Raw genomic sequence first — 23,472 nt, 5'->3', positions numbered from 1 at the left:
AGAGGGAGAAACATAAATATTGGACCAGTACATAGATAAGGAGTCCGGATGTTTTATGGTCCTCTGATTGGGGTCTCCTAATGTATCTACCTAATGATCTACTAACAGCTAAATCAAATGGTCATTGCTCAATGCTAATTCTCTTGGATCTCTCTGCAGCATTCGACACGGTGGATCATCAGCTCCTCCTCACTATGCTCCGTTCCATTGGCCTCAAGGACACCGTTCTCTCCTGGTTCTCCTCCTATCTTTCTGACCACTCCTTTACTGTATCTTTTGCTGGTTCCTCCTCCTCACATCTTCTGCTTAGGCCTCTTTCACACTTCAGTTTTTTGCATCAGTCACAATCCGCCAAAAGGACGGATGGCGGATCCGTTTTAGTACTGATGACAACGGATGGCACCCGTCCGTTTTTTTGACGGATCCGACAAATGAAGAATTTTAAAGGAATCGCAGCCTGGAAAAGGAGAGAGAGAGAGAGAGAGAGCACCCAGAAAGAATTTCTGGTTAAATGAGTGTCTGGAGGATCCGCCACAGAAAAAAACGTTGCAAGCTCCGTTTTCAAATCTTTGAGGATTGTGACGGACAGGAACTTTTGGCGGATCCGCAAAAAAAACGGATGCAACGGACAGCAATTCGTCACTATCCGCCATTAATGGAAGTCAATGGGGAAAAAAACGGATCCTCAAAAGAAAATTGCGGATCCGTTTTTTTCAAAACCTGGCGGATTGTGACTGATTGTAAAAAACTGAAGTGTGAAAGAGGCCTTACTGTTGGGGTTCCTCAAGGATCAGTCCTAGGCCCCCTCCTCTTCTCCTTGTACACTGCCCCTATTGGTCAAACAATCAGTAGATTTGGTTTCCAGTACCATCTCTATGCTGATGACACCCAATTATACGCTTCTTCTCCTGACATCACGCCAGCCTTTCTAGAAAACACCGGTGATTGTCTAAACGCTGTGTCTAACATCTTGTCCTCACTAAATCTGAAACTGAACCTGTCAAAGACTGAACTCCTTGTGTTTCCTCCTGCTACTAATGTACCTATACCCGACATTGCCATTTCTGTGTGTGGTTCCTCTATTACTCCCCAGCAACATGCCCGCTGTCTTGGGGTCATACTTGATTCCGAGCTTTCCTTTTTCCCCCACATACGATCACTGGCTCGCTCTTGTCATCTGCACCTCAAAAACATTTCTAGAATTCGACCTTTTCTTACTTTTGACTCCGCAAAAACTCTTAGGCTGTGTGCCCACGATGCGATTTTTAAGCGTTTTTGCCGCGATTTTCGGCGCGAAAACGCTGCGAAGACGTTTAAAAAACTCGTACAGAACGCACCCCATGCATTCCTATGGCATTCCGCACATGCTGTGCTAATGCTGCGCTTTTTTCCGCGGCGGAATCGCGGAAAAAAACGCAGCATGTTCATTCTTTTTTGCGGAATCACCAAGTATTGCCGCGATTCCGCACCCATAGGAATGCATGAGAACCGCTTACTTCCCGCATGTGGCTATGCCCACCATGCGGGAAGTTAAGCGTCTCAAGTGCGGTTGGTACCCACGGTGTGGAGGAGAGGAGACTGTCCTCCAGGCCCTGGGTACCATACCCCTGTAAAAAAAAGAATAAAAAATAAAAAATCGGGGTATATTTACCTTCCGGTGTCATGCGCAGTCTTCCCGGGCCTCAGCGGCGTTCCCAATAATGCCTTGCGGCAAGGTCCTGTGATGATGTAGTCTCGCGTTACTCTAGCGGTCTCGTGAGATCGCTATAGCAACGCGAGACCAACGTCATCACAGGTCTCACAAGGCATTGCTGGGAACGGGAGCGTCGCTGAGACTGCGCGGGACGTCGGAAGGTAAATATACCCCGATTTTTTTTTTTTTAATCATTTTTAACATTCTATATTTTACTGTTGATGCCGCATAGGCAGCCTCAATAGTAAAAACCTGGTCACACTTGTCAAACACTATGTTTGACAAGTGTGACCAACCTGTCAATCACTTTCCAAGCGATGCTTCAAATCGCTTGGAAAGTGCTTGAATATCGCACGCGAAAATCGAGAACATAATCGCAGTAAAATCGCGTGGAAAAAACGCGCGATTTCTGGGAAGGAGTCCGGTTTTCAGTGTCCGGATTTAAACGTAACGTGGGCACATAGCCTTACTGTTTCTCTTATTCATTCTCGTCTCGACTATTGTAACTCTCTTCTAATCGGTCTCCCTCTTACCAAACTCTCCCCTCTCCAATCTGTCTTGAATGCTGCAGCCAGGATCATATTCCTCACCAATCGTTACACCGATGCCTCTACCTTGTGCCAGTCATTACACTGGCTACCCATCCACTCCAGAATTCAGTATAAACTTATTACCCTCACCCACAAAGCCCTCCATGGCTCAGCACCACCCTACATCTCCTCCCTTGTTTCAGTATACCACCCTACCCGCGCCCTCCTTTCTGCTGATGACCTGAGGTTAGTATCCTCAATAGTCAGAACCTCCCACTCCCGTCTCCAAGACTTTTCACGTGCTGCGCCAATTCTTTGGAATGCACTTCCCAGGTCAAAACAATTAGTCCCCAATCCCCACAATTTTAAGCGTGCCCTGAAAACGCATTTATTCAGACTGGCCTATCGCCTCAACACATTAACCTAATCTATCCCTGTGTGGCACAGCCAAAAGTTTTACCATAACCAGATTTCCCGCATCATGTTCCCACATGCTTTATGCATCCATTAGCCCTTTGTGTCTGTACTGTCACACACCTAACATTATGGCTGGTCCATACAATCAGGGCAACTGTTACCACCCACCTTTCGTGTCTACCTCCTTCCTCATAGACTGTAAGCTTGCGAGCAGGGCCCTCATTCCTCTTGGTATTTGTTATAATCTACTGTATGTGATTATTGTTATGCTGTAATGTCTATTGTCTGTACAAATCCCCTCTGAAATGTAAAGTGCTGCGGAATATGTCGGCGCTATAGAAATAAAATGTATTATTATTATTATCTAGCTCCCAGCGATCTCTCTGTGTGCACAGTATATAGTACTGGAGCTCTCCTCTGTGTTACACTATGGCAGCTCTCGGTGCGACACGCGGCCTCTGCTGTGGTGACGCGGTGTGTGAGGATGAGAAGCAGCACATTGTGTGCCCACAGTACAATGCCCAGTGTAGGGGCTGTGGAGGGGGCGTGCATGGCAGGAGAGCAGTGCCCATACAGGAGGGAGGAGCCGGACAGATATGGCCTCCTCCCTGCTGCTCTTCACTGGCCCGCGCTCGCTGTTCCCGTCATTTGGACTTTACAACCCGCTGTGGCAGCTGACAGGGGGCACCTGCTGGAAGGTAGGTTGCTCTGTGCCCGTGTGGTGCTCGGGCAGGGCTGGCAGCAGCTTTTCTTGTATCAATAAGAAAGTGAACGCTCCATGTGTGAGGAAGTGGCGGGGAGTGGCGGCTGACCACCCACAGGGAGGACTGGGGCAGCTGGTGCCTGTCTGATGGGAAGGTGGCAGAGACGGCATGAGGGTATTTGATGACTGGCACATGCCCCGGTGTCTGTGTATTAGGAGAAGACTGGCACATGCCCTGGTGTCTGTGTATTAGGAGAAGACTGGCACATGCCCCGGTGTCTGTGTATTAGGAGAAGACTGGCACATGCCCCAGCGTCTGTGTATTAGGAGAAGACTGGCACATGCCCCGGTGTCTGTGTATTAGGAGAAGACTGGCACATGCCCCGGTGTCTGTGTATTAGGAGAAGACTGGCACATGCCCCGGTGTCTGTGTATTAGGAGAAGCCTGGCACATGCCCTGGTGTCTGTGTATTAGGAGATGACTGGCACATGCCCTGGTGTCTGTGTATTAGGAGATGACTGGCACATGCCCCGGTGTCTGTGTATTAGGAGAAGACTGGCACATGCCCCGGTGTCTGTGTATTAGGAGAAGACTGGCACATGCCCCGGTGTCTGTGTATTAGGAGAAGACTGGCACATGCCCCAGCGTCTGTGTATTAGGAGAAGACTGGCACATGCCCCGGTGTCTGTGTATTAGGAGAAGCCTGGCACATGCCCCGGTGTCTGTGTATTAGGAGAAGCCTGGCACATGCCCTGGTGTCTGTGTATTAGGAGATGACTGGCACATGCCCTGGTGTCTGTGTATTAGGAGATGACTGGCACATGCCCCGGTGTCTGTGTATTAGGAGATGACTGGCACATGCCCCGGTGTCTGTGTATTAGGAGAAGACTGGCACATGCCCCAGCGTCTGTGTATTAGGAGAAGACTGGCACATGCCCCGGTGTCTGTGTATTAGGAGAAGCCTGGCACATGCCCCGGTGTCTGTGTATTAGGAGAAGCCTGGCACATGCCCTGGTGTCTGTGTATTAGGAGAAGACTGGCACATGCCCCGGTGTCTGTGTATTAGGAGAAGACTGGCACATGCCCCAGCGTCTGTGTATTAGGAGAAGACTGGCACATGCCCCGGTGTCTGTGTATTAGGAGAAGACTGGCACATGCCCCGGTGTCTGTGTATTAGGAGAAGCCTGGCACATGCCCTGGTGTCTGTGTATTAGGAGATGACTGGCACATGCCCCGGTGTCTGTGTATTAGGAGAAGCCTGGCACATGCCCTGGTGTCTGTGTATTAGGAGAAGACTGGCACATGCCCTGGTGTCTGTGTATTAGGAGATGACTGGCACATTCCCCGGTGTCTGTGTATTAGGAGAAGACTGGCACATGCCCTGGTGTCTGTGTATTAGGAGATGACTGGCACATGCCCCGGTGTCTGTGTATTAGGAGAAGCCTGGCACATGCCCCGGTGTCTGTGTATTAGGAGAAGACTGGCACATGCCCCGGTGTCTGTGTATTAGGAGAAGACTGGCACATGCCCCGGTGTCTGTGTATTAGGAGAAGCCTGGCACATGCCCTGGTGTCTGTGTATTAGGAGATGACTGGCACATGCCCCGGTGTCTGTGTATTAGGAGAAGCCTGGCACATGCCCCGGTGTCTGTGTATTAGGAGAAGACTGGCACATGCCCCGGTGTCTGTGTATTAGGAGATGACTGGCACATGCCCCGGTGTCTGTGTATTAGGAGAAGACTGGCACATGCCCTGGTGTCTGTGTATTAGGAGATGACTGGCACATGCCCCGGTGTCTGTGTATTAGGAGATGACTGGCACATGCCCCGGTGTCTGTGTATTAGGAGAAGACTGGCACATGCCCCGGTGTCTGTGTATTAGGAGAAGCCTGGCACATGCCCTGGTGTCTGTGTATTAGGAGATGACTGGCACATGCCCTGGTGTCTGTGTATTAGGAGATGACTGGCACATGCCCCGGTGTCTGTGTATTAGGAGATGACTGGCACATGCCCCGGTGTCTGTGTATTAGGAGAAGACTGGCACATGCCCCAGCGTCTGTGTATTAGGAGAAGACTGGCACATGCCCCGGTGTCTGTGTATTAGGAGAAGCCTGGCACATGCCCCGGTGTCTGTGTATTAGGAGAAGCCTGGCACATGCCCTGGTGTCTGTGTATTAGGAGAAGACTGGCACATGCCCCGGTGTCTGTGTATTAGGAGAAGACTGGCACATGCCCCAGCGTCTGTGTATTAGGAGAAGACTGGCACATGCCCCGGTGTCTGTGTATTAGGAGAAGACTGGCACATGCCCCGGTGTCTGTGTATTAGGAGAAGCCTGGCACATGCCCTGGTGTCTGTGTATTAGGAGATGACTGGCACATGCCCCGGTGTCTGTGTATTAGGAGAAGCCTGGCACATGCCCTGGTGTCTGTGTATTAGGAGAAGACTGGCACATGCCCTGGTGTCTGTGTATTAGGAGATGACTGGCACATTCCCCGGTGTCTGTGTATTAGGAGAAGACTGGCACATGCCCCGGTGTCTGTGTATTAGGAGATGACTGGCACATGCCCCGGTGTCTGTGTATTAGGAGAAGCCTGGCACATGCCCCGGTGTCTGTGTATTAGGAGAAGACTGGCACATGCCCCGGTGTCTGTGTATTAGGAGAAGACTGGCACATGCCCTGGTGTCTGTGTATTAGGAGATGACTGGCACATGCCCCGGTGTCTGTGTATTAGGAGAAGACTGGCACATGCCCCGGTGTCTGTGTATTAGGAGAAGCCTGGCACATGCCCTGGTGTCTGTGTATTAGGAGATGACTGGCACATGCCCCGGTGTCTGTGTATTAGGAGAAGACTGGCACATGCCCTGGTGTCTGTGTATTAGGAGAAGACTGGCACATGCCCCGGTGTCTGTGTATTAGGAGAAGACTGGCACATGCCCCAGCGTCTGTGTATTAGGAGAAGACTGGCACATGCCCCGGTGTCTGTGTATTAGGAGAAGACTGGCACATGCCCCGGTGTCTGTGTATTAGGAGAAGCCTGGCACATGCCCTGGTGTCTGTGTATTAGGAGATGACTGGCACATGCCCCGGTGTCTGTGTATTAGGAGAAGCCTGGCACATGCCCTGGTGTCTGTGTATTAGGAGAAGACTGGCACATGCCCTGGTGTCTGTGTATTAGGAGATGACTGGCACATTCCCCGGTGTCTGTGTATTAGGAGAAGACTGGCACATGCCCCGGTGTCTGTGTATTAGGAGATGACTGGCACATGCCCCGGTGTCTGTGTATTAGGAGAAGCCTGGCACATGCCCCGGTGTCTGTGTATTAGGAGAAGACTGGCACATGCCCCGGTGTCTGTGTATTAGGAGAAGCCTGGCACATGCCCTGGTGTCTGTGTATTAGGAGATGACTGGCACATGCCCCGGTGTCTGTGTATTAGGAGAAGCCTGGCACATGCCCTGGTGTCTGTGTATTAGGAGAAGACTGGCACATGCCCCGGTGTCTGTGTATTAGGAGATGACTGGCACATGCCCCGGTGTCTGTGTATTAGGAGAAGACTGGCACATGCCCTGGTGTCTGTGTATTAGGAGATGACTGGCACATGCCCCGGTGTCTGTGTATTAGGAGATGACTGGCACATGCCCCGGTGTCTGTGTATTAGGAGAAGACTGGCACATGCCCCGGTGTCTGTGTATTAGGAGAAGACTGGCACATGCCCCGGTGTCTGTGTATTAGGAGAAGCCTGGCACATGCCCTGGTGTCTGTGTATTAGGAGATGACTGGCACATGCCCCGGCGTCTGTGTATTAGGAGACTGGCACATGCCCTGGTGTCTGTGTATTAGGAGAAGACTGGCACATGCCCCGGTGTCTGTGTATTAGGAGAAGCCTGGCACATGCCCTGGTGTCTGTGTATTAGGAGATGACTGGCACATGCCCTGGTGTCTGTGTATTAGGAGATGACTGGCACATGCCCTGGTGTCTGTGTATTAGGAGATGACTGGCACATGCCCCGGTGTCTGTGTATTAGGAGATGACTGGCACATGCCCTGGTGTCTGTGTATTAGGAGATGACTGGCACATGCCCTGGTGTCTGTGTATTAGGAGATGACTGGCACATGCCCTGGTGTCTGTGTATTAGGAGATGACTGGCACATGCCCTGGTGTCTGTGTATTAGGAGATGACTGGCACATGCCCTGGTGTCTGTGTATTAGGAGATGACTGGCACATGCCCCGGCGTCTGTGTATTAGGAGAAGACTGGCACATGCCCCTGGTGTCTGTGTATTAGGAGAAGACTGGCACATGCCCCAGTGTCTGTGTATTAGGAGAAGGCTGGCACATGACCTGGTGTCTGTGTATTAGGAGATGACTGGCAAATGCCCCGGTGTCTGTGTATTAGGAGATGACTGGCACATGACCTGGTGTCTGTGTATTAGGAGATGACTGGCACATGCCCCGGTGTCTGTGTATTAGGAGATGACTGGCACATGACCTGGTGTCTGTGTATTAGGAGAAGACTGGCACATGCCCCTGGTGTCTGTGTATTAGGAGAAGACTGGCACATGCCCTGGTGTCTGTGTATTAGGAGATGACTGGCACATGCCCCGGTGTCTGTGTATTAGGAGAAGCCTGGCACATGCCCTGGTGTCTGTGTATTAGGAGAAGACTGGCACATGCCCTGGTGTCTGTGTATTAGGAGATGACTGGCACATTCCCCGGTGTCTGTGTATTAGGAGAAGACTGGCACATGCCCCGGTGTCTGTGTATTAGGAGATGACTGGCACATGCCCCGGTGTCTGTGTATTAGGAGAAGCCTGGCACATGCCCCGGTGTCTGTGTATTAGGAGAAGACTGGCACATGCCCCGGTGTCTGTGTATTAGGAGAAGACTGGCACATGCCCTGGTGTCTGTGTATTAGGAGATGACTGGCACATGCCCCGGTGTCTGTGTATTAGGAGAAGACTGGCACATGCCCCGGTGTCTGTGTATTAGGAGAAGCCTGGCACATGCCCTGGTGTCTGTGTATTAGGAGATGACTGGCACATGCCCCGGTGTCTGTGTATTAGGAGAAGACTGGCACATGCCCTGGTGTCTGTGTATTAGGAGAAGACTGGCACATGCCCCGGTGTCTGTGTATTAGGAGAAGACTGGCACATGCCCCGGCGTCTGTGTATTAGGAGAAGACTGGCACATGCCCCGGTGTCTGTGTATTAGGAGAAGACTGGCACATGCCCCGGTGTCTGTGTATTAGGAGAAGCCTGGCACATGCCCTGGTGTCTGTGTATTAGGAGATGACTGGCACATGCCCCGGTGTCTGTGTATTAGGAGAAGCCTGGCACATGCCCTGGTGTCTGTGTATTAGGAGAAGACTGGCACATGCCCTGGTGTCTGTGTATTAGGAGATGACTGGCACATTCCCCGGTGTCTGTGTATTAGGAGAAGACTGGCACATGCCCTGGTGTCTGTGTATTAGGAGATGACTGGCACATGCCCCGGTGTCTGTGTATTAGGAGAAGCCTGGCACATGCCCCGGTGTCTGTGTATTAGGAGAAGACTGGCACATGCCCCGGTGTCTGTGTATTAGGAGAAGCCTGGCACATGCCCTGGTGTCTGTGTATTAGGAGATGACTGGCACATGCCCCGGTGTCTGTGTATTAGGAGAAGCCTGGCACATGCCCTGGTGTCTGTGTATTAGGAGAAGACTGGCACATGCCCCGGTGTCTGTGTATTAGGAGATGACTGGCACATGCCCCGGTGTCTGTGTATTAGGAGAAGACTGGCACATGCCCTGGTGTCTGTGTATTAGGAGATGACTGGCACATGCCCCGGTGTCTGTGTATTAGGAGATGACTGGCACATGCCCCGGTGTCTGTGTATTAGGAGAAGACTGGCACATGCCCCGGTGTCTGTGTATTAGGAGAAGACTGGCACATGCCCCGGTGTCTGTGTATTAGGAGAAGCCTGGCACATGCCCTGGTGTCTGTGTATTAGGAGATGACTGGCACATGCCCCGGCGTCTGTGTATTAGGAGACTGGCACATGCCCTGGTGTCTGTGTATTAGGAGAAGACTGGCACATGCCCCGGTGTCTGTGTATTAGGAGAAGCCTGGCACATGCCCTGGTGTCTGTGTATTAGGAGATGACTGGCACATGCCCTGGTGTCTGTGTATTAGGAGATGACTGGCACATGCCCTGGTGTCTGTGTATTAGGAGATGACTGGCACATGCCCCGGTGTCTGTGTATTAGGAGATGACTGGCACATGCCCTGGTGTCTGTGTATTAGGAGATGACTGGCACATGCCCTGGTGTCTGTGTATTAGGAGATGACTGGCACATGCCCTGGTGTCTGTGTATTAGGAGATGACTGGCACATGCCCTGGTGTCTGTGTATTAGGAGATGACTGGCACATGCCCTGGTGTCTGTGTATTAGGAGATGACTGGCACATGCCCCGGCGTCTGTGTATTAGGAGAAGACTGGCACATGCCCCTGGTGTCTGTGTATTAGGAGAAGACTGGCACATGCCCCAGTGTCTGTGTATTAGGAGAAGGCTGGCACATGACCTGGTGTCTGTGTATTAGGAGATGACTGGCAAATGCCCCGGTGTCTGTGTATTAGGAGATGACTGGCACATGACCTGGTGTCTGTGTATTAGGAGATGACTGGCACATGCCCCGGTGTCTGTGTATTAGGAGATGACTGGCACATGACCTGGTGTCTGTGTATTAGGAGAAGACTGGCACATGCCCCTGGTGTCTGTGTATTAGGAGAAGACTGGCACATGCCCCGGTGTCTGTGTATTAAGAGATGACTGGCACATGCCCTGGGGATTGTGTGTGCCCGGATGACTGTATTTAGAGTTCTAGGGCGGTAAATGCCCTGTTTGTGTTGTATTAGAAGAAGTGCAGATGTCTGTGTTTCCTCCTGCACCACCTGTGTGTTAGCTGCAGAGTGACCAATCTAATATACAAGAGGCAAATTCTGTATAATCCATTGTTGTATTGCAATTATATAAAGTATTATATGGTGCCATCTGTCCCGGAGCCAGTGGGCTCACAATCTTCTTTCCATTAATCTTACATATTGGGGTTAGATAGACAACGTACATCTCGGTAATCACTTGCTTTCCACCCTGGTGAGTATTAGGGTTGAGGATTTATTTTATTACATATCTGCTGCATAATCTGATATGACAAAGGATATAATTTGGGGGGAAGTCCAGATTATTGCTATTCTTTAGTCCATAAATTTGGGAAGAGTCTTGTAGACTTGGGTTCTTTCCCATCTTCTCAACAAGAAGATAAAGTGTTAATTCTCCTGACAATGGGCAGCCTGTTGGTCTATGTGGAGATGTCAGTGGGTAGCAGTGAATGGTATTGACCATTGTGTCGGGCTTACATACTACACTCATGTTTTGTTTATAGGGGGGATCTATTGGTTGGGTTATTGGGCTGAACAATGGCCACTTTACTAAACAGAACTGATAACATTCCTCTGCCTCCAAAAAGGAATACAAGATAATATTCATATAGTAGTCGAGAGCTAAAAATGTGTTTGGTCAAACTAGAAATATATACTGTAATAACTGTACTGTAGATTAATAACACATCCTATATCATTCTCATTAGGTTGGATCCATTTTGAATAGGTTTATACCAGAAACAGCCAAGGTTCTCCACCGCAGGATGTCCTCACAAGCCTCAAAAGATCATCCAGACGGCCAGAAGCCCCCTCTTCTAGTGGATGACCACACTGTGGCTACAATTAGAGATTCCAAAATATTAGTTCTTTTGAGGGGTCTTCCCGGGAGTGGTAAGTCGACCCTAGCAAGAGATATTGAACAAAAATACAAGGACACCTCTCGACTGATCTCTGCTGACCAATATGAAATCAAGCCGGTGGTGAGGAGCTCTGGTGGAGGAGATTACTCTAAATTGGATGATGAGCTGTCAACTTGCTTAGAGAAACGTGAAGCCAGTATGGTCATCCTAGATGACACCCACCATGACCGAGAACGACTTGATAAGCTCTTTGATATGGCCAACACCTATCATTTCACAGTAGTTATCCTGGAACCTAAGACACCATGGAGACTGGACTGTGCTCTGCTGAAAGACCGGAACCATTGGAAGCTATCATTGGAGGAGTTGAAGAACCTGAGGCCCACACTGGAGAAGGAGTTTCTGCCACTGTACTTTGGTTGGTTCCTTGCAAAGAGGGATGAGGATTTGCTGAGAAAAGCCAGCCATGATTTCTTGGAGCAGCTGGGAAACCTTAAGGCCTTCAAGAAGCGTCTGCCAGCATGTATGTGTTACTTTTATATTGTTGCAATGAGGTGGCTGTTGTTGTTTTTTCTTTCTTCTGGTGTGTTTGGTTACCGTAACAAGTCATGATGGGATGTATTAACTGTGTCATTATCTGGACTATGATTCCAGAAATTTCAACATTTCATTTAATATCTGGTGGCCCAACCTTTCCTGTAAGAGTAGATAGCTGGAAAAATATTGTCTTTGTTGTTTAGACTTGTCAACTCAAGTTAACATTTGTGCTAATTGTCTTTTTTTAGGTTGTATTCTATCTGCTTAAGAGGACTTAATTTTATTTCCAGCCTAGAAAACTTAAGACCTTTATAGTTTTGCAAAAATTTTGTGCAATGTGTAGACGCTTACAAGGTTTGCAATTTTTGATATTATGCCAGCTCCACCATCTTTTTTTTTTGGAAAGTCCTTAGTTGGTAGGAAGCATGGTCAAGCTCGACTGACAAATTCAACAAAATGCAATCCCCTACTCCCCCCAAATATTGTTAATTATGACAGAAATATACACTAGGACATGGCAGATGAGCGACACACAAAAATTACACATGCGTTTCAATGAATGTGGTGTATCAAGTGGACAAAATATCAGTCTTGGTGAATTGGAGCCTAAGTCTGTCTCTGGTCCAACAGTTTGTGAAATGAGTCTTTCTTTAGTTAAAGTTGGAGAGAATGTGTTTCTAGAAAAGACAACCACTAATCTTTTGTAGAAATATGTTCTGGTAAATTGTTGAGTTCCTTCCTGCCCCTCAAACAGCAGTAATGAAAACTGTAATCTTTCTGGTTGGGCAGGAGATACAGGAGATGTTTAATGTCAGTGCACGCCTTATGGCCACCTGGTTTTTGCCTTGTTAATTTAGTGTAGCTTCAATAAGAACACCCATAGCTAAGACTGGCGTAGACTGCATACCAACCTATAGCACATGGTGATGAGTCCAACCTGCATATTCCATTTAGCACAACATTAATCCTTGAATGGGACTTTAAGTCCGAGCAGTGAGGAACTCAAGAACAAGAGGGTCCCATTCTTAGGAGAGACGGCCTTGCCAACAGTGCTCTCCATAGCAGAATGGGAGTTATGGAGACCCTCCTAGAGAACAGTAAGATTTTAACCGTCTTATCCTAAAGGAATAACCTTCAAAAGGTCCTCCATCTGCCCGCTTCTCATACAGTTGGCATGCAATAGGGGGTAGCACCAGGAATTGTCGAAGAGATCTGATGTAGTTTTTGTACATATTCTTATTTTTAATACTTTTCTCTTCCAGTTGGCTATGAAGACAAACAAAAATTGGATCTTCTGAAGCATTTTGCCAAATCTCCCAACATTCTACACTGCACTGCCAAATTCTGTGATTACGGGAAGGCTTTGGGGTCAGAAGAATATGCCCAACAAGAGGTGAGTGGTTATTGGATAGGTGACAACTGTATATTGGGACATAAGCATATATGAGTCTGGTTGCATCAAAGATATCAGCACTCATATATAAAAACAATTTCAATTTCAGGGTAAACAGTGAGATGCTGCTGAGTTTCAAGAAAAGTCATTAGTTCAAACTTACAAAACTGCTTTTTTTTTTTTTTTTTTTGAATGCGCCAAGCAGAATGCAGGAGTCAGGAATATTACTGTCTGACAACTATCTGACATTTGTTGAAAGCTCTAAAGTGTAATCGTCATTTTAACTTTTTGTCATAAGTCAGTAGTACTTGGGAAACTAAGAATATATTGTAATTATTCTTATTCGGGACACCTGCTTCTTTCTCCTATTGGACTGATCTTTCGTTCTTAGAATTCTTAATTTTCAGATAAAATCCATCTTCAGTGAATAGAGACTTTCCCATTACTGAGATAAGAGATGACGATTGGTGCTAATAAAGTGCTCGCTGTCCTTTGAGGAGAACTTGCAGTACGTTGTCTGCCTCCAGCTCTTCCCCCCTCATATAAGATGATAGATGCTGCTGTTAAAATTATATCTGTCATGTAAAAATCTGTCTTTACTGAATACAGATTTTACAAATTTTACCCATGAATTGAGAATGAATGATCAATCCAGAAGCAGATTTTTCTGATAGGATATATTACAAAGTTGCTTCTTTTTTTGTGTTCTGCTGATTTATGAAATGAAGGTCACTCTTTAAAGGGAACCTGATAGCGGATACATGCTGCCCGATCCACGAGCAGCACGTATCAGGCACTGGCTGCATGAACTCATTCAAGTATGTTTGACTCTGAATTGTTGCGACACATCGGAGATAAACATACTTAAAAAGCCGCAGGAGACAGAGCCACTTGGGAGGCTAGTCGGGCAGGGGGATCACTAACAGCTTCTTCCCACCAGCTACCCTGGAGGGATAGGTCTCTCCCTATACATTTGTGCAGGTACCCGACTGTCCTACTAGTCTCCCGTGCAGTTTGGTCCTTGACAGCTTCTAAAGTGTCAAGAAAACAGAGAAAAAACACTTAGCACTGCTGAATCGCCCTGACCTCAGGCAGCATTCCAAGAGGTCCAATGTCACACCACTGAGTTTTGCCAGTACTGCCCCACTTAGAACGGGTGCTCAATCCAAAAAGCCACAGTGTGAAAGATCCAAATGCAAAGAAGAGAAGGATGGCACTCCCCATTCAAACAAATTCAAGGCGTTATTCAAGATTATACAGGCATCGGCAAGGGAGAAATGTGCAAAGTATGGATTACGGCTGTTTTGCGCTACCGCGCTTCAACGGGTCCTGATCAGGACCCGTTGAAGCGCGGTAGCGCAAAACGGCCGTAGTCCGTACTTTGCACATTTCTCTCTTGCCGATGCCTGTGTAATCCTGAATAAAGCCTTGAATTTCTTTGAATGGTGAGTGCCATCCTTCTCTTCTTTGCATTTAGAGCTTCTAAAGTGTGTTTTTCTTTAAAGTGCCGCAGCGTTTGAGTCAAACATTCCTGACTGAGATCATACAGCCAATGCGTGATACATGCTGCCTGGTTCACTTTATACTAGTGTTATACATTAGATCAATATCTTCAATATTTGCCAACCCTGCTGATTTTGGGGGAATGATCAAAGACGTAATGTGTTTGGAGGCCTCCAATAGTTGCCTGACGGCAGGTGCCGATGTAAAGGAATCCCGCACATTGGGTTCCAGTAGCCAAAGGCAGTGACTTATTCACCTTGGAAATTGGCATATGTACACTTTTATGGGGAGGTCAAGGTTGTAGCTGCTGGCTGATTACCTTTTTAATCATCGCCTCTGCTCCCATGATTTGGCTCTGGTGATTCTGCAGCGATGACATTGTGGGCTCATGACATGACTTGCTAGGCCAGTGATTGTCTGCAGCCGCAATGTGACCTATGGGTGTGATGTCATCAATGTAGTTTCTGCAGTTTTTAACACCTTAGTAACCCATCAGTCCTTATTGGAGACATTCAGCCTTTACTATTCAGGAATTGTTTTCTGGTTCATTCAAGAACTTAAAGTGTTTAATACTGATATTGTGCCAGCGATATGACTAAGTGTGGTGTGTCCGACGTTCTCTTTACAGACCGTGAAGAAGGCTTACTCGAGGGGCTACACTCTGCACATCACCACTTTATTCGCCACCCCCAGAACAGTCGGAGCACAAGTAGAACTCACAGCCGACCAGCTGCTGGTATGGCCTCTAGATGCTGAGAAAGAAGTGATGCCCAGGGATAACTTACCTAGGGGAAGCCGTGCCCATATCACCCTGGGCACCGCAGCGGAGGTGCAGGATGTTCAAACTGGTATTGACCTTTTGGAGTTTGTAAAATTGCAGCAATCAGAGGGAGATGGGGAAGGTTTGGGAGAGGTGACCGGACTGGTCGCTGGTAAAGTCTCTTACTATGATAATGCTATGTGGATGCTGAACCTGTCTAGAAAGATTGAAATGAAATCCATCTTTTCAGGTTATTATGGGAAACCTGGTGTTAATGTCCCTTTACGGGGCAGCAAAAAGGGTATGTTAAGTAACTGTCAAATTATGTGAGTGATGACAACAAAATAGTTGGTCCAAACTTTTTTTTTTTTTTTTTGTAACTTTTCAAGGTATCACTTATTTTTCTAACCTGTATCTAAATCCTCCATCTTGTGAAAATGAAATGATGGTACAGTTAAATTGTGTTTTTGGACTTTCTCATATAGTATGTAAAACCTAACAGCAGTAACTGCTTTACACATAGGTTATATGTAGTATTAAGTCCCTTTCAGGGGTGTAACTATAGTAGGTGCAGGAGTTGCAATCACACCCAGAGCCTGGAGCCTAGGGGGGTCTGCAAGGTCCCTTTAACCCATATGAAAAGACTATTACTATTAATGACCTGTGATCATTTGGGGCCCTGTTGGAGCTCATGGCGCCAATGTGTAATCTCCAAGTAACGTCACCGGTCCCTTTAGTGACTAGATTGTCTAGCAGGCATGTGGCTTCTTGTCTTCACTTGTAGTACTCAAGTAGTAAAGAAAGTTTTATTTGCTATATAATACACTGCTTCCTCATGCTCCACAGACTTGTTTTAGGGTACCGTTACGCTTAGCGATGCACCAGCGATCCCGACAACGATATGGATCGCTGGTGCATCGCTAAGTGGTCGCCAGTGAGCTGCCACACAGGCAGATCTCACCAGCGACATAGGAGGGGTTGGGGGTCGCTACTTACCTGTCAGACGAGGTGATCCTGACGTCCTCCCGCCCTCGTCCACGCGTTGCTCGTCGGCGCCACAGGAAGCGCCCGACGAGAAACGGTCCAGGCCGTTCTCGCGCGATCAGCGATAATCAGCGGGGGAGCGGTCGGAGGTAAGTATCACATGTAGCGATATCACTGGCAATATCGCTGCTGTGTCACAAAACCAGCGACGTTTCAGCGATATTGCTAGCGATATCACTATGTGTAACAGGGCCCTTTAGACACTCACCTTCATTCAAGTGGAAACAAAAGGAGATAACGGAATGAATCAGGAGGCTTCAGGATGGTAGCAAGTAGGAAATATGTAATAGGAAAGATTATTGGTAATTTGCCTTTTTTTTTTTACTATTATTGAGTTTTAGAGGGGATGTATTTTTGCAAATGAAACTGGGTTTTAAATATGTATTGTTAGAATTGCTATAAATGGCCGCATTGAGTTCAGTCGTAGTGGTACCAAGTTAAATATCTTGGTTGCTTACGTCATTTTATTCTCGTGAATCTTTTTTTTTTTTTTCCTCTGGTGGGCGGTTTTGATCGTTCGGATAGTAAATGTAGAAATCTGAAGCCAAAGTTGTATTAGAAATCTTCATTCTAATATATTAGTGATGATACGCACATAATGTTCCTTGATTTTTTTATTTTTTTTTTGCTCCCAGGGGCAACTTCTGAGGTGTGTGGTTTCCACTTACCTCTCTCTCCCATGGGCCAAACAAAAAAGTGTTTCTCAAATTAGAGGTGACGATTTCAGGGTAGAAGTCCTTTTTAGCTACCAGTTATATCTGGTCACATTAGGTCGGCCCGAAGTATGGACTTTAATAATTTTAGAGAACTGGCTTGCACACAACCTTTGGAGGATGTGCTATGAGACCAGGGAACTATTCCTCCCAAATAGCCATAAAAATTAAGAAAGTTCAGTACACACTCTGGAATTGATGCAAGGGACCAATTGGGTCTCCAGAGTTTTGAGCTTCCCGGGTCTTTATGTGATCATATATATGGTTCGATGAAAGGAGTGGAGGTTGTTGGAGCTGTGGTACATTGTCCCATGTCATTCTTTGCGACGTCAGGTGATGGAAATGACGTTCTTCTACTTGTTTCTGAATATAGTGTGTTCACTGCACATTTGAGGTCTGGAAGTGTTTTGAGCATGGCTTAGTCTATGCACTTTCATTTTGTTCTTTAAAGGGAATCTGTCACCCCTTTTTTTTCGACTATGAGCTGCTGGCACTACCATCAGGGGCTTAGCTACAGCATTCTGTAATGCTGTAGATAAGCCCCCGATGTAACCTGAAAGATAAGAAAAACGAGTTATATTATACTCACCGGCTGGCGGTCCGGTCTTGCTCCGATGGGTGTTGCGGGCCGGCGCCTCCCATCATCTAACAGTGACGTCCTCTTCTTTGCTTCCCGTCGTGGCTCCTGCGCAGGCTGCTCTGCCTTGTTGAGGGCAGAGTAAAGTACTGCAGTGCGCAGGTGCCAAACCTCTCCCTGCGCATTGCAGTACTCTGATCTGCCCTCTACAAAGTAGAGCAGTGCGCCTGCACAGGAGCCACGACGGGAAGCAAAGAAGAGGACGTCACTGTTAGAAAATGGGAGGCCCCGGACCGGACCGCAACACCCATCGGGCCAAAACCCGGACCGCCCCTGGGTGAGTATAATCTAACTCATTTTTCTTATCTTTCAGGTTACATCATGGACTTATCTACAACATTACAGAATGCTGTAGCTAAGCCCCTGATGGCGGTGCCGGCAGCTGATACTCGAAAAATGGGATGACAGATTCCCTTTAATTGTCATAAGTAGACACTGCTTCATGACCAAAAGTAAAATGTTTATAGAACCTCATAAATTGTACTCCAGCCTTAAATTTACCCTTAATATAAGATCTACAGAGGTTACGTAGAAATGGTCACATCGAACACTTACAATACTATGAGAAGCCTTCTGCATTGACAACATATCTAGTTAGTCTAATGAACCTATGTTCAGACAGGTTTTTTTTTTTGAGCGAACCCACTGGGAGCAGCACTTTATTGGGTGCTGCAGATCTAGCAGTTCTCTGAATGCCGAGCTCTGTATAACCCCACCCACACCACTGATTGGCTGCTTTCTGTGTACGCTGTGCATAGTCAGAAAGCTGCCACAGTGGTGCGTGGGCGTGGTTCAACTACCTGGCAACAGGCCATGTAATCCCCTGGTTGTATCTCCTGCTCATAAAAACAAATGAATTAAAACCAAAATACAGCAAGCAGCCCATTAAGTGACACATTGCTGGAATCATGGTCTGTATTCATTATGTTCCTCTCAAATTAAGTAGCAAAAATCTGGTGTCAAATTCCCTGTAAAATTAAAACTCTATTCAATGAAAAATTCTATATTCAATATTTTTCCTTCATATTTTCAAGGACGCCTGAAGGATAAAAAAAAAAAAGTACATGTCATTTCTTTATAAACCCTGATAAAAGATCGCTTCAAAAAAATTAAAACTCGAAAACTTCCTCCCAAAAAGGATCTCTTGTACAGTGGCTTTAGCATAAAAAAAAACCTTGGTTTTGAACTCCTCAGCCTCCTAAAGCCCTGTCTGATTATAGCCTGATGATTACCAGCTCATACATATATTTTCAGTGGTATTTCTCACTATCGGTTAGGTCTATTTCTGGCGGTCCGTACATTCTAAAGCCCATGGGGCTGGAAAGTTCTGCATTAGTTTCTATAAGGAAAACTGGTTTCCATACCAGACAAGAAATAATGTTTTGCTATTTATTATTTTTGATTTTTATTACTTTTTTGCTTTGCGTTCTACTGACTTATTACAAACATTAATTTAGTTCTAAAATTGCCGCCTCTTCATATTTGTGCCTTTTGAAACAAAAACAATGCAAAAAAGATATTTCCATCGATCACTTCTATCTGAAAAATGGTTTAAATTTCTATTGACCTTGTTAGCCATCATCCGTGCACAGTGTGGAGCAGGGTCGTGGGGCGCCGACGTGTTACCGCCTTCTATTCCGGATCGGAATGTGAGCAATGTAAATGCTTGGGAAGAAGGATGCACGGCGTTCCAGTACTTACCCTAAACTTATACACTAACTTGGACATAACTATTTATAATGTGCCCATGTCATACGCAGTGGGGCAGGCAGTTTGTTTTAGGCGTAGTGAAAAGAAAAATGTAATGGTGCAATAGATGAAGTCGATTCACAGGAGACCAGCTTTGCTCACTATGGATCATTCATCCTTGTATCAAATAATAGTGTCCATACATATAAGAACCAACCCACCCCAATGATCTAATGCAGGGTTCCCCAACACCAGTCCTCAAGGCCCACCAACAGATCATGTTTTCAGGATTTCCTGAGTATTGCTCAGGTGATAATTGCTTCACCTGTGCAATACTAAGGAAATCCTGAAAACATGATCTGTTGGTGGGCCTTGAGGACTGGAGTTGGGGAACCCTGATCTAATGTGTATTTGGCCACCGAAAACTCTCCTGACTGCAAATATAAAGGGAAAGAATCATCAGGTAAAGGACCATACCAGCAGTTTTTTCTTCTTCTTTATTCCCCCTTAGTTATTAATCAGTAATGAGTGCGTTGAAATACTTACCAATTGCTGTCTTCTGCCGTTCCCAGCCCAGCTCCGGTCCTCTCCTTGATCTCTTCTTTGTAGATTAAAGCTACAGGGTGTGTGCACACGTTGCGGATTTGCTGCGGTTTTAAAGCCGTAGCATGTCACTTCTTTGTGCAGATTCCGCAGCGGTTTGGCACCTGCTCCATGACCGCAGGAAAATCCACAGATAAACAGCAGGTCTTTTGGCCTGTGGATTTAGACAAATCCATTTAGACAAATCCAGCAGAATCTGCAGCGTGTGCACACACCCTTAGTGTGCCGTTACACTAAGCGACGCACCAGCGATCCCGACAAAGATACGACCTGGTAAGGATCGCTGGTGCGTCGCTAGTGAGCTGCCAAACAAGCAGATCTGCTTAACGACGCAGCAACGATCCGGTGAACTGTTTAGCGACCTCGGCGGTCGTTGGTACCTTGTCACACAGCAGCTATTCTGACGACTCACGCCTGCGTCCCTGAGTTCTGCGTCACCGAGGTCGCTCGTTGGTGTCAAACACAGCAATGCATGCTGGACAGCAGGACACCAACGATCAAAAAATGGCCCAGGACATTCCAGCACGATCAGCGATATCCAGCAGGGGAGCCGGTCACCGCTATGTGTCACATGTAGCGAGATCACTGTTGCATCACAAAATCGGTGACACAACAGCGATCTCGTTATGTGAGACAGTGCCTTTAGAATAAGGATCTATTAGGCTCACACTTAGGCCACATTCACACGGTCAGTATTTTACCTCAGTATTTGTAAGCCAAAACCAGGAGAGGAACAATCGGAGGATCAGTATAATAGAAACACGTCACCACTTCTGGATTTATCACCCACTCCTGGTTTTGGCTTTCGAAGGTAAAATACTGACCAAATACTGACAGTGTGAACGTGGCCTAAGAAAGCCATGGTGTTGACAGGGAGAGGATTAAATTAACCCTTCACGGTTGATCCAGTTATTTCCAAATTATTCCACAGAGTGTTGCTAGCAATTCAAATGACCAAATGGAGACGTGTCTCTGTATGGGACGATCCCATTTATTTTAGTCACTTCTTGTATAATATTCTTCTTTTATAATATTTTACTTAATTATGCAAAGTTCTCAACTACCAATAGCATTTTATCCCAATTACAAAAATTTATCTTAAAGCAACAAAAATGGACAAATGAAACCTTCAGCTTTGATTTTAGTTTTAACCCTTCACAGTGTGAGCCGAAGAGCGCTGCGGAGCTCTGGAAACGGCAGAAAAGTGATTGGGAAGTATCTAATTACACACCTTACTGATTGCCCCCTCTTATCAATCAAAAATTGGCTGGAGTGGGCCTTTAAACTTATACATTCCCGATTCCTTGTTCTCCCAGGAGATAGGTAACTGGATTTGGTTTCTTGCTCTCCCCTCATTAAGGGATCATGTAGGAGAGACTTGGAAACATGAGCTTGTTCAGTAGACAGATATTTGTTGGGTATGACCGCCATTGAACACATCTATACATTATATGAACCCATTTTTCTTAACCACAAATAGATATTGTGGTGATTTTTTAGGACTAATAGACTTGTTTCAGTCCTTTATGCTTGTATTGTTTTGGCTTTCTGTTGTCTTAAAGGGAACCTGTGATTGGATTTTCAGAGAGCAATAATGTTATAATGCTTGGTCAAACCTATATAAGAAGAAATTGTGAAACTTTACACTTCGTACGTAAATCGCTCATCAGGAGTCATCTGGACGGTGTTGGTGTGGTGAAGAAAGGCAGAACGGATGCACTGACATCAAGGACACGGTGTCCTTCATCACTGCAGTACCGCCATGATCACTCTCGGGGAGCTACTTAGGCACAGGGCATCTATTGTAGAAACAGCTTACATAGTAAACTTTGATTACAACATGGCCAGGATTAGAAAGGACCAAGCACTATAACAGTGTGGTATTGGTTTGCCCCCAGAAACACTAGTGACAGGTTCCCTCTTAATTTGTTTAGTTTCTGACTTATGACTGTTAAATAACTTAATAATGTATCAGACAAAAAATGTAAATTATTAAACATGTCTTATAAATATTACCAAATTGTTTAATAAAAAAAATAAATAATAAACAGTATGGTGTGTGATGAAATTCTGGGTACCAAAGGGATATATACAACAATGCATATTGAAATATTGGAGGAAGAGCAGCTACATGAGAACGTTAGAAGAAGCGGATCTTGGAAGATTTGGTCAATGTAGAAATCAACCAACATCATTGGTGCAACTGTGGCCCTCTCTAGATGCTTACAGAATGGTGGACACATTTTTAAGGGGGGAAGGTTAATTTTACAAATGAGCAAAACCCGGCACTTAGACAAAATAGTAAGAAACTTTTGAGGCTGTGTGCCCACGTTGAGTGTTTTTGAAGCGTTTGTGCCGGCTCAGACGCTTCAGAAACGCTTAAAATAAGCTTCCCATTCAGTTTAATGCATTTTTGGCTTTTTGTGCCAATGCATGCGTTTTTTTTCCGCTTAGCAGCTAAAAACGCAGCATGCTCATTTTCCGCATAGCTGCGCGGTTTCAGCCATTTCCAATGTTCCCAGAAACCGCGTGGAAAAAACGCATCAAAAACGTGTTTCTGGGAAGAAGTCCGGTTTTCTGAGCGTTTAAAAACGCTAACGTGGGCACATAGCCTAAAATCTTGGTCTATTGGTGGCAGCAGAAGTGAAACAAGCTAGAAGCTTTTGAGTCATTGGAAAGTACCTCTCTCTATGGAACACTGGTGGATTGTACAGCTGTCACTGACACATCAGGCTTAAGGACATGAAAACTATTTCCCAGTCTAATATTTATCATACCCCTCCCTCCAGCCCCAAGGGGAGAGAAGGGACTATATACAAAATTGGCAGGTACTGAATATCGGGTGGATAAAATGGGCCACTCAACAAAGAAAATGCTCGTTTGTTTTAAAGCTATTGGTCACCTCCAGAAATACTAATTAGCTACCTGCAGATATAGGGGTAACGTGCAGGTAAAATATATAATAAAATCACCCCATGTAAAAATCAAAGAGGTTTTTCAAAACAAACACATGGCTAGATCACAAAATAAAAGTTGGGCACGGCCAGAAAGGTGCCATACGTGAGCCCTAGCCTTCCATGTTACTGTAGATGTATACTTTTTCATTGGACTCTGCAGCATGGAGATTTTGTACTATACCCCTTTCCCCCTCATGCTCCTATATGCCAGCCAGGGAACTCCAGGCACGTTTAGCATTTATACTGGGAGCATTCCCGGCATAACACACACTTGGCAGAAGGAAAGCCTTGCTGTGAACATAGCAATGGTTATTTGTAAAATGTCTTTCTTTTAGAACATTATCCCTGTAGAGAGATTTCAGATGCTTTTTTTTTTATTATTGTAACAGAATTATTCAGCTTAATCTTACCGGTACTGCTCATTTACACTAAATACTGAAAGGACATAATTTAAATCTACTCTTAAGTAATTCAATGCAACCATTTATTTGAAATATCAACCATAAATCATTCTCA

At 46.2% G+C, this 23,472-nt stretch overlaps 1 protein-coding gene across 1 annotated transcript; it reads left to right on the top strand.

The window, feature by feature from the left end:
• The first annotated feature begins 3,189 nt into the window (after positions 1 to 3,189).
• Positions 3,190 to 22,047, top strand: CNP (2'',3''-cyclic nucleotide 3'' phosphodiesterase). Its single transcript, XM_073572366.1, has 4 exons — positions 3,190 to 3,338; positions 10,968 to 11,643; positions 12,920 to 13,050; positions 15,182 to 22,047. Exons 1-4 carry the CDS (start codon positions 3,237 to 3,239, stop codon positions 15,641 to 15,643), a joined length of 1,371 nt encoding a protein of 456 aa, XP_073428467.1. The 5' UTR covers positions 3,190 to 3,236; the 3' UTR covers positions 15,644 to 22,047.
• Positions 22,048 to 23,472: the final 1,425 nt, after the last annotated feature.

The sequence above is a fragment of the Dendrobates tinctorius genome, unplaced genomic scaffold (genome assembly GCF_039654945.1).
Source record: "Dendrobates tinctorius isolate UK_male_01 unplaced genomic scaffold, ASM3965494v1 ptg000032l, whole genome shotgun sequence".
Taxonomy (NCBI): domain Eukaryota; kingdom Metazoa; phylum Chordata; class Amphibia; order Anura; family Dendrobatidae; genus Dendrobates; species Dendrobates tinctorius.
Note: the sequence above shows the minus strand (reverse complement) of the source record. Positions and strands in the feature narration are given on the sequence as shown.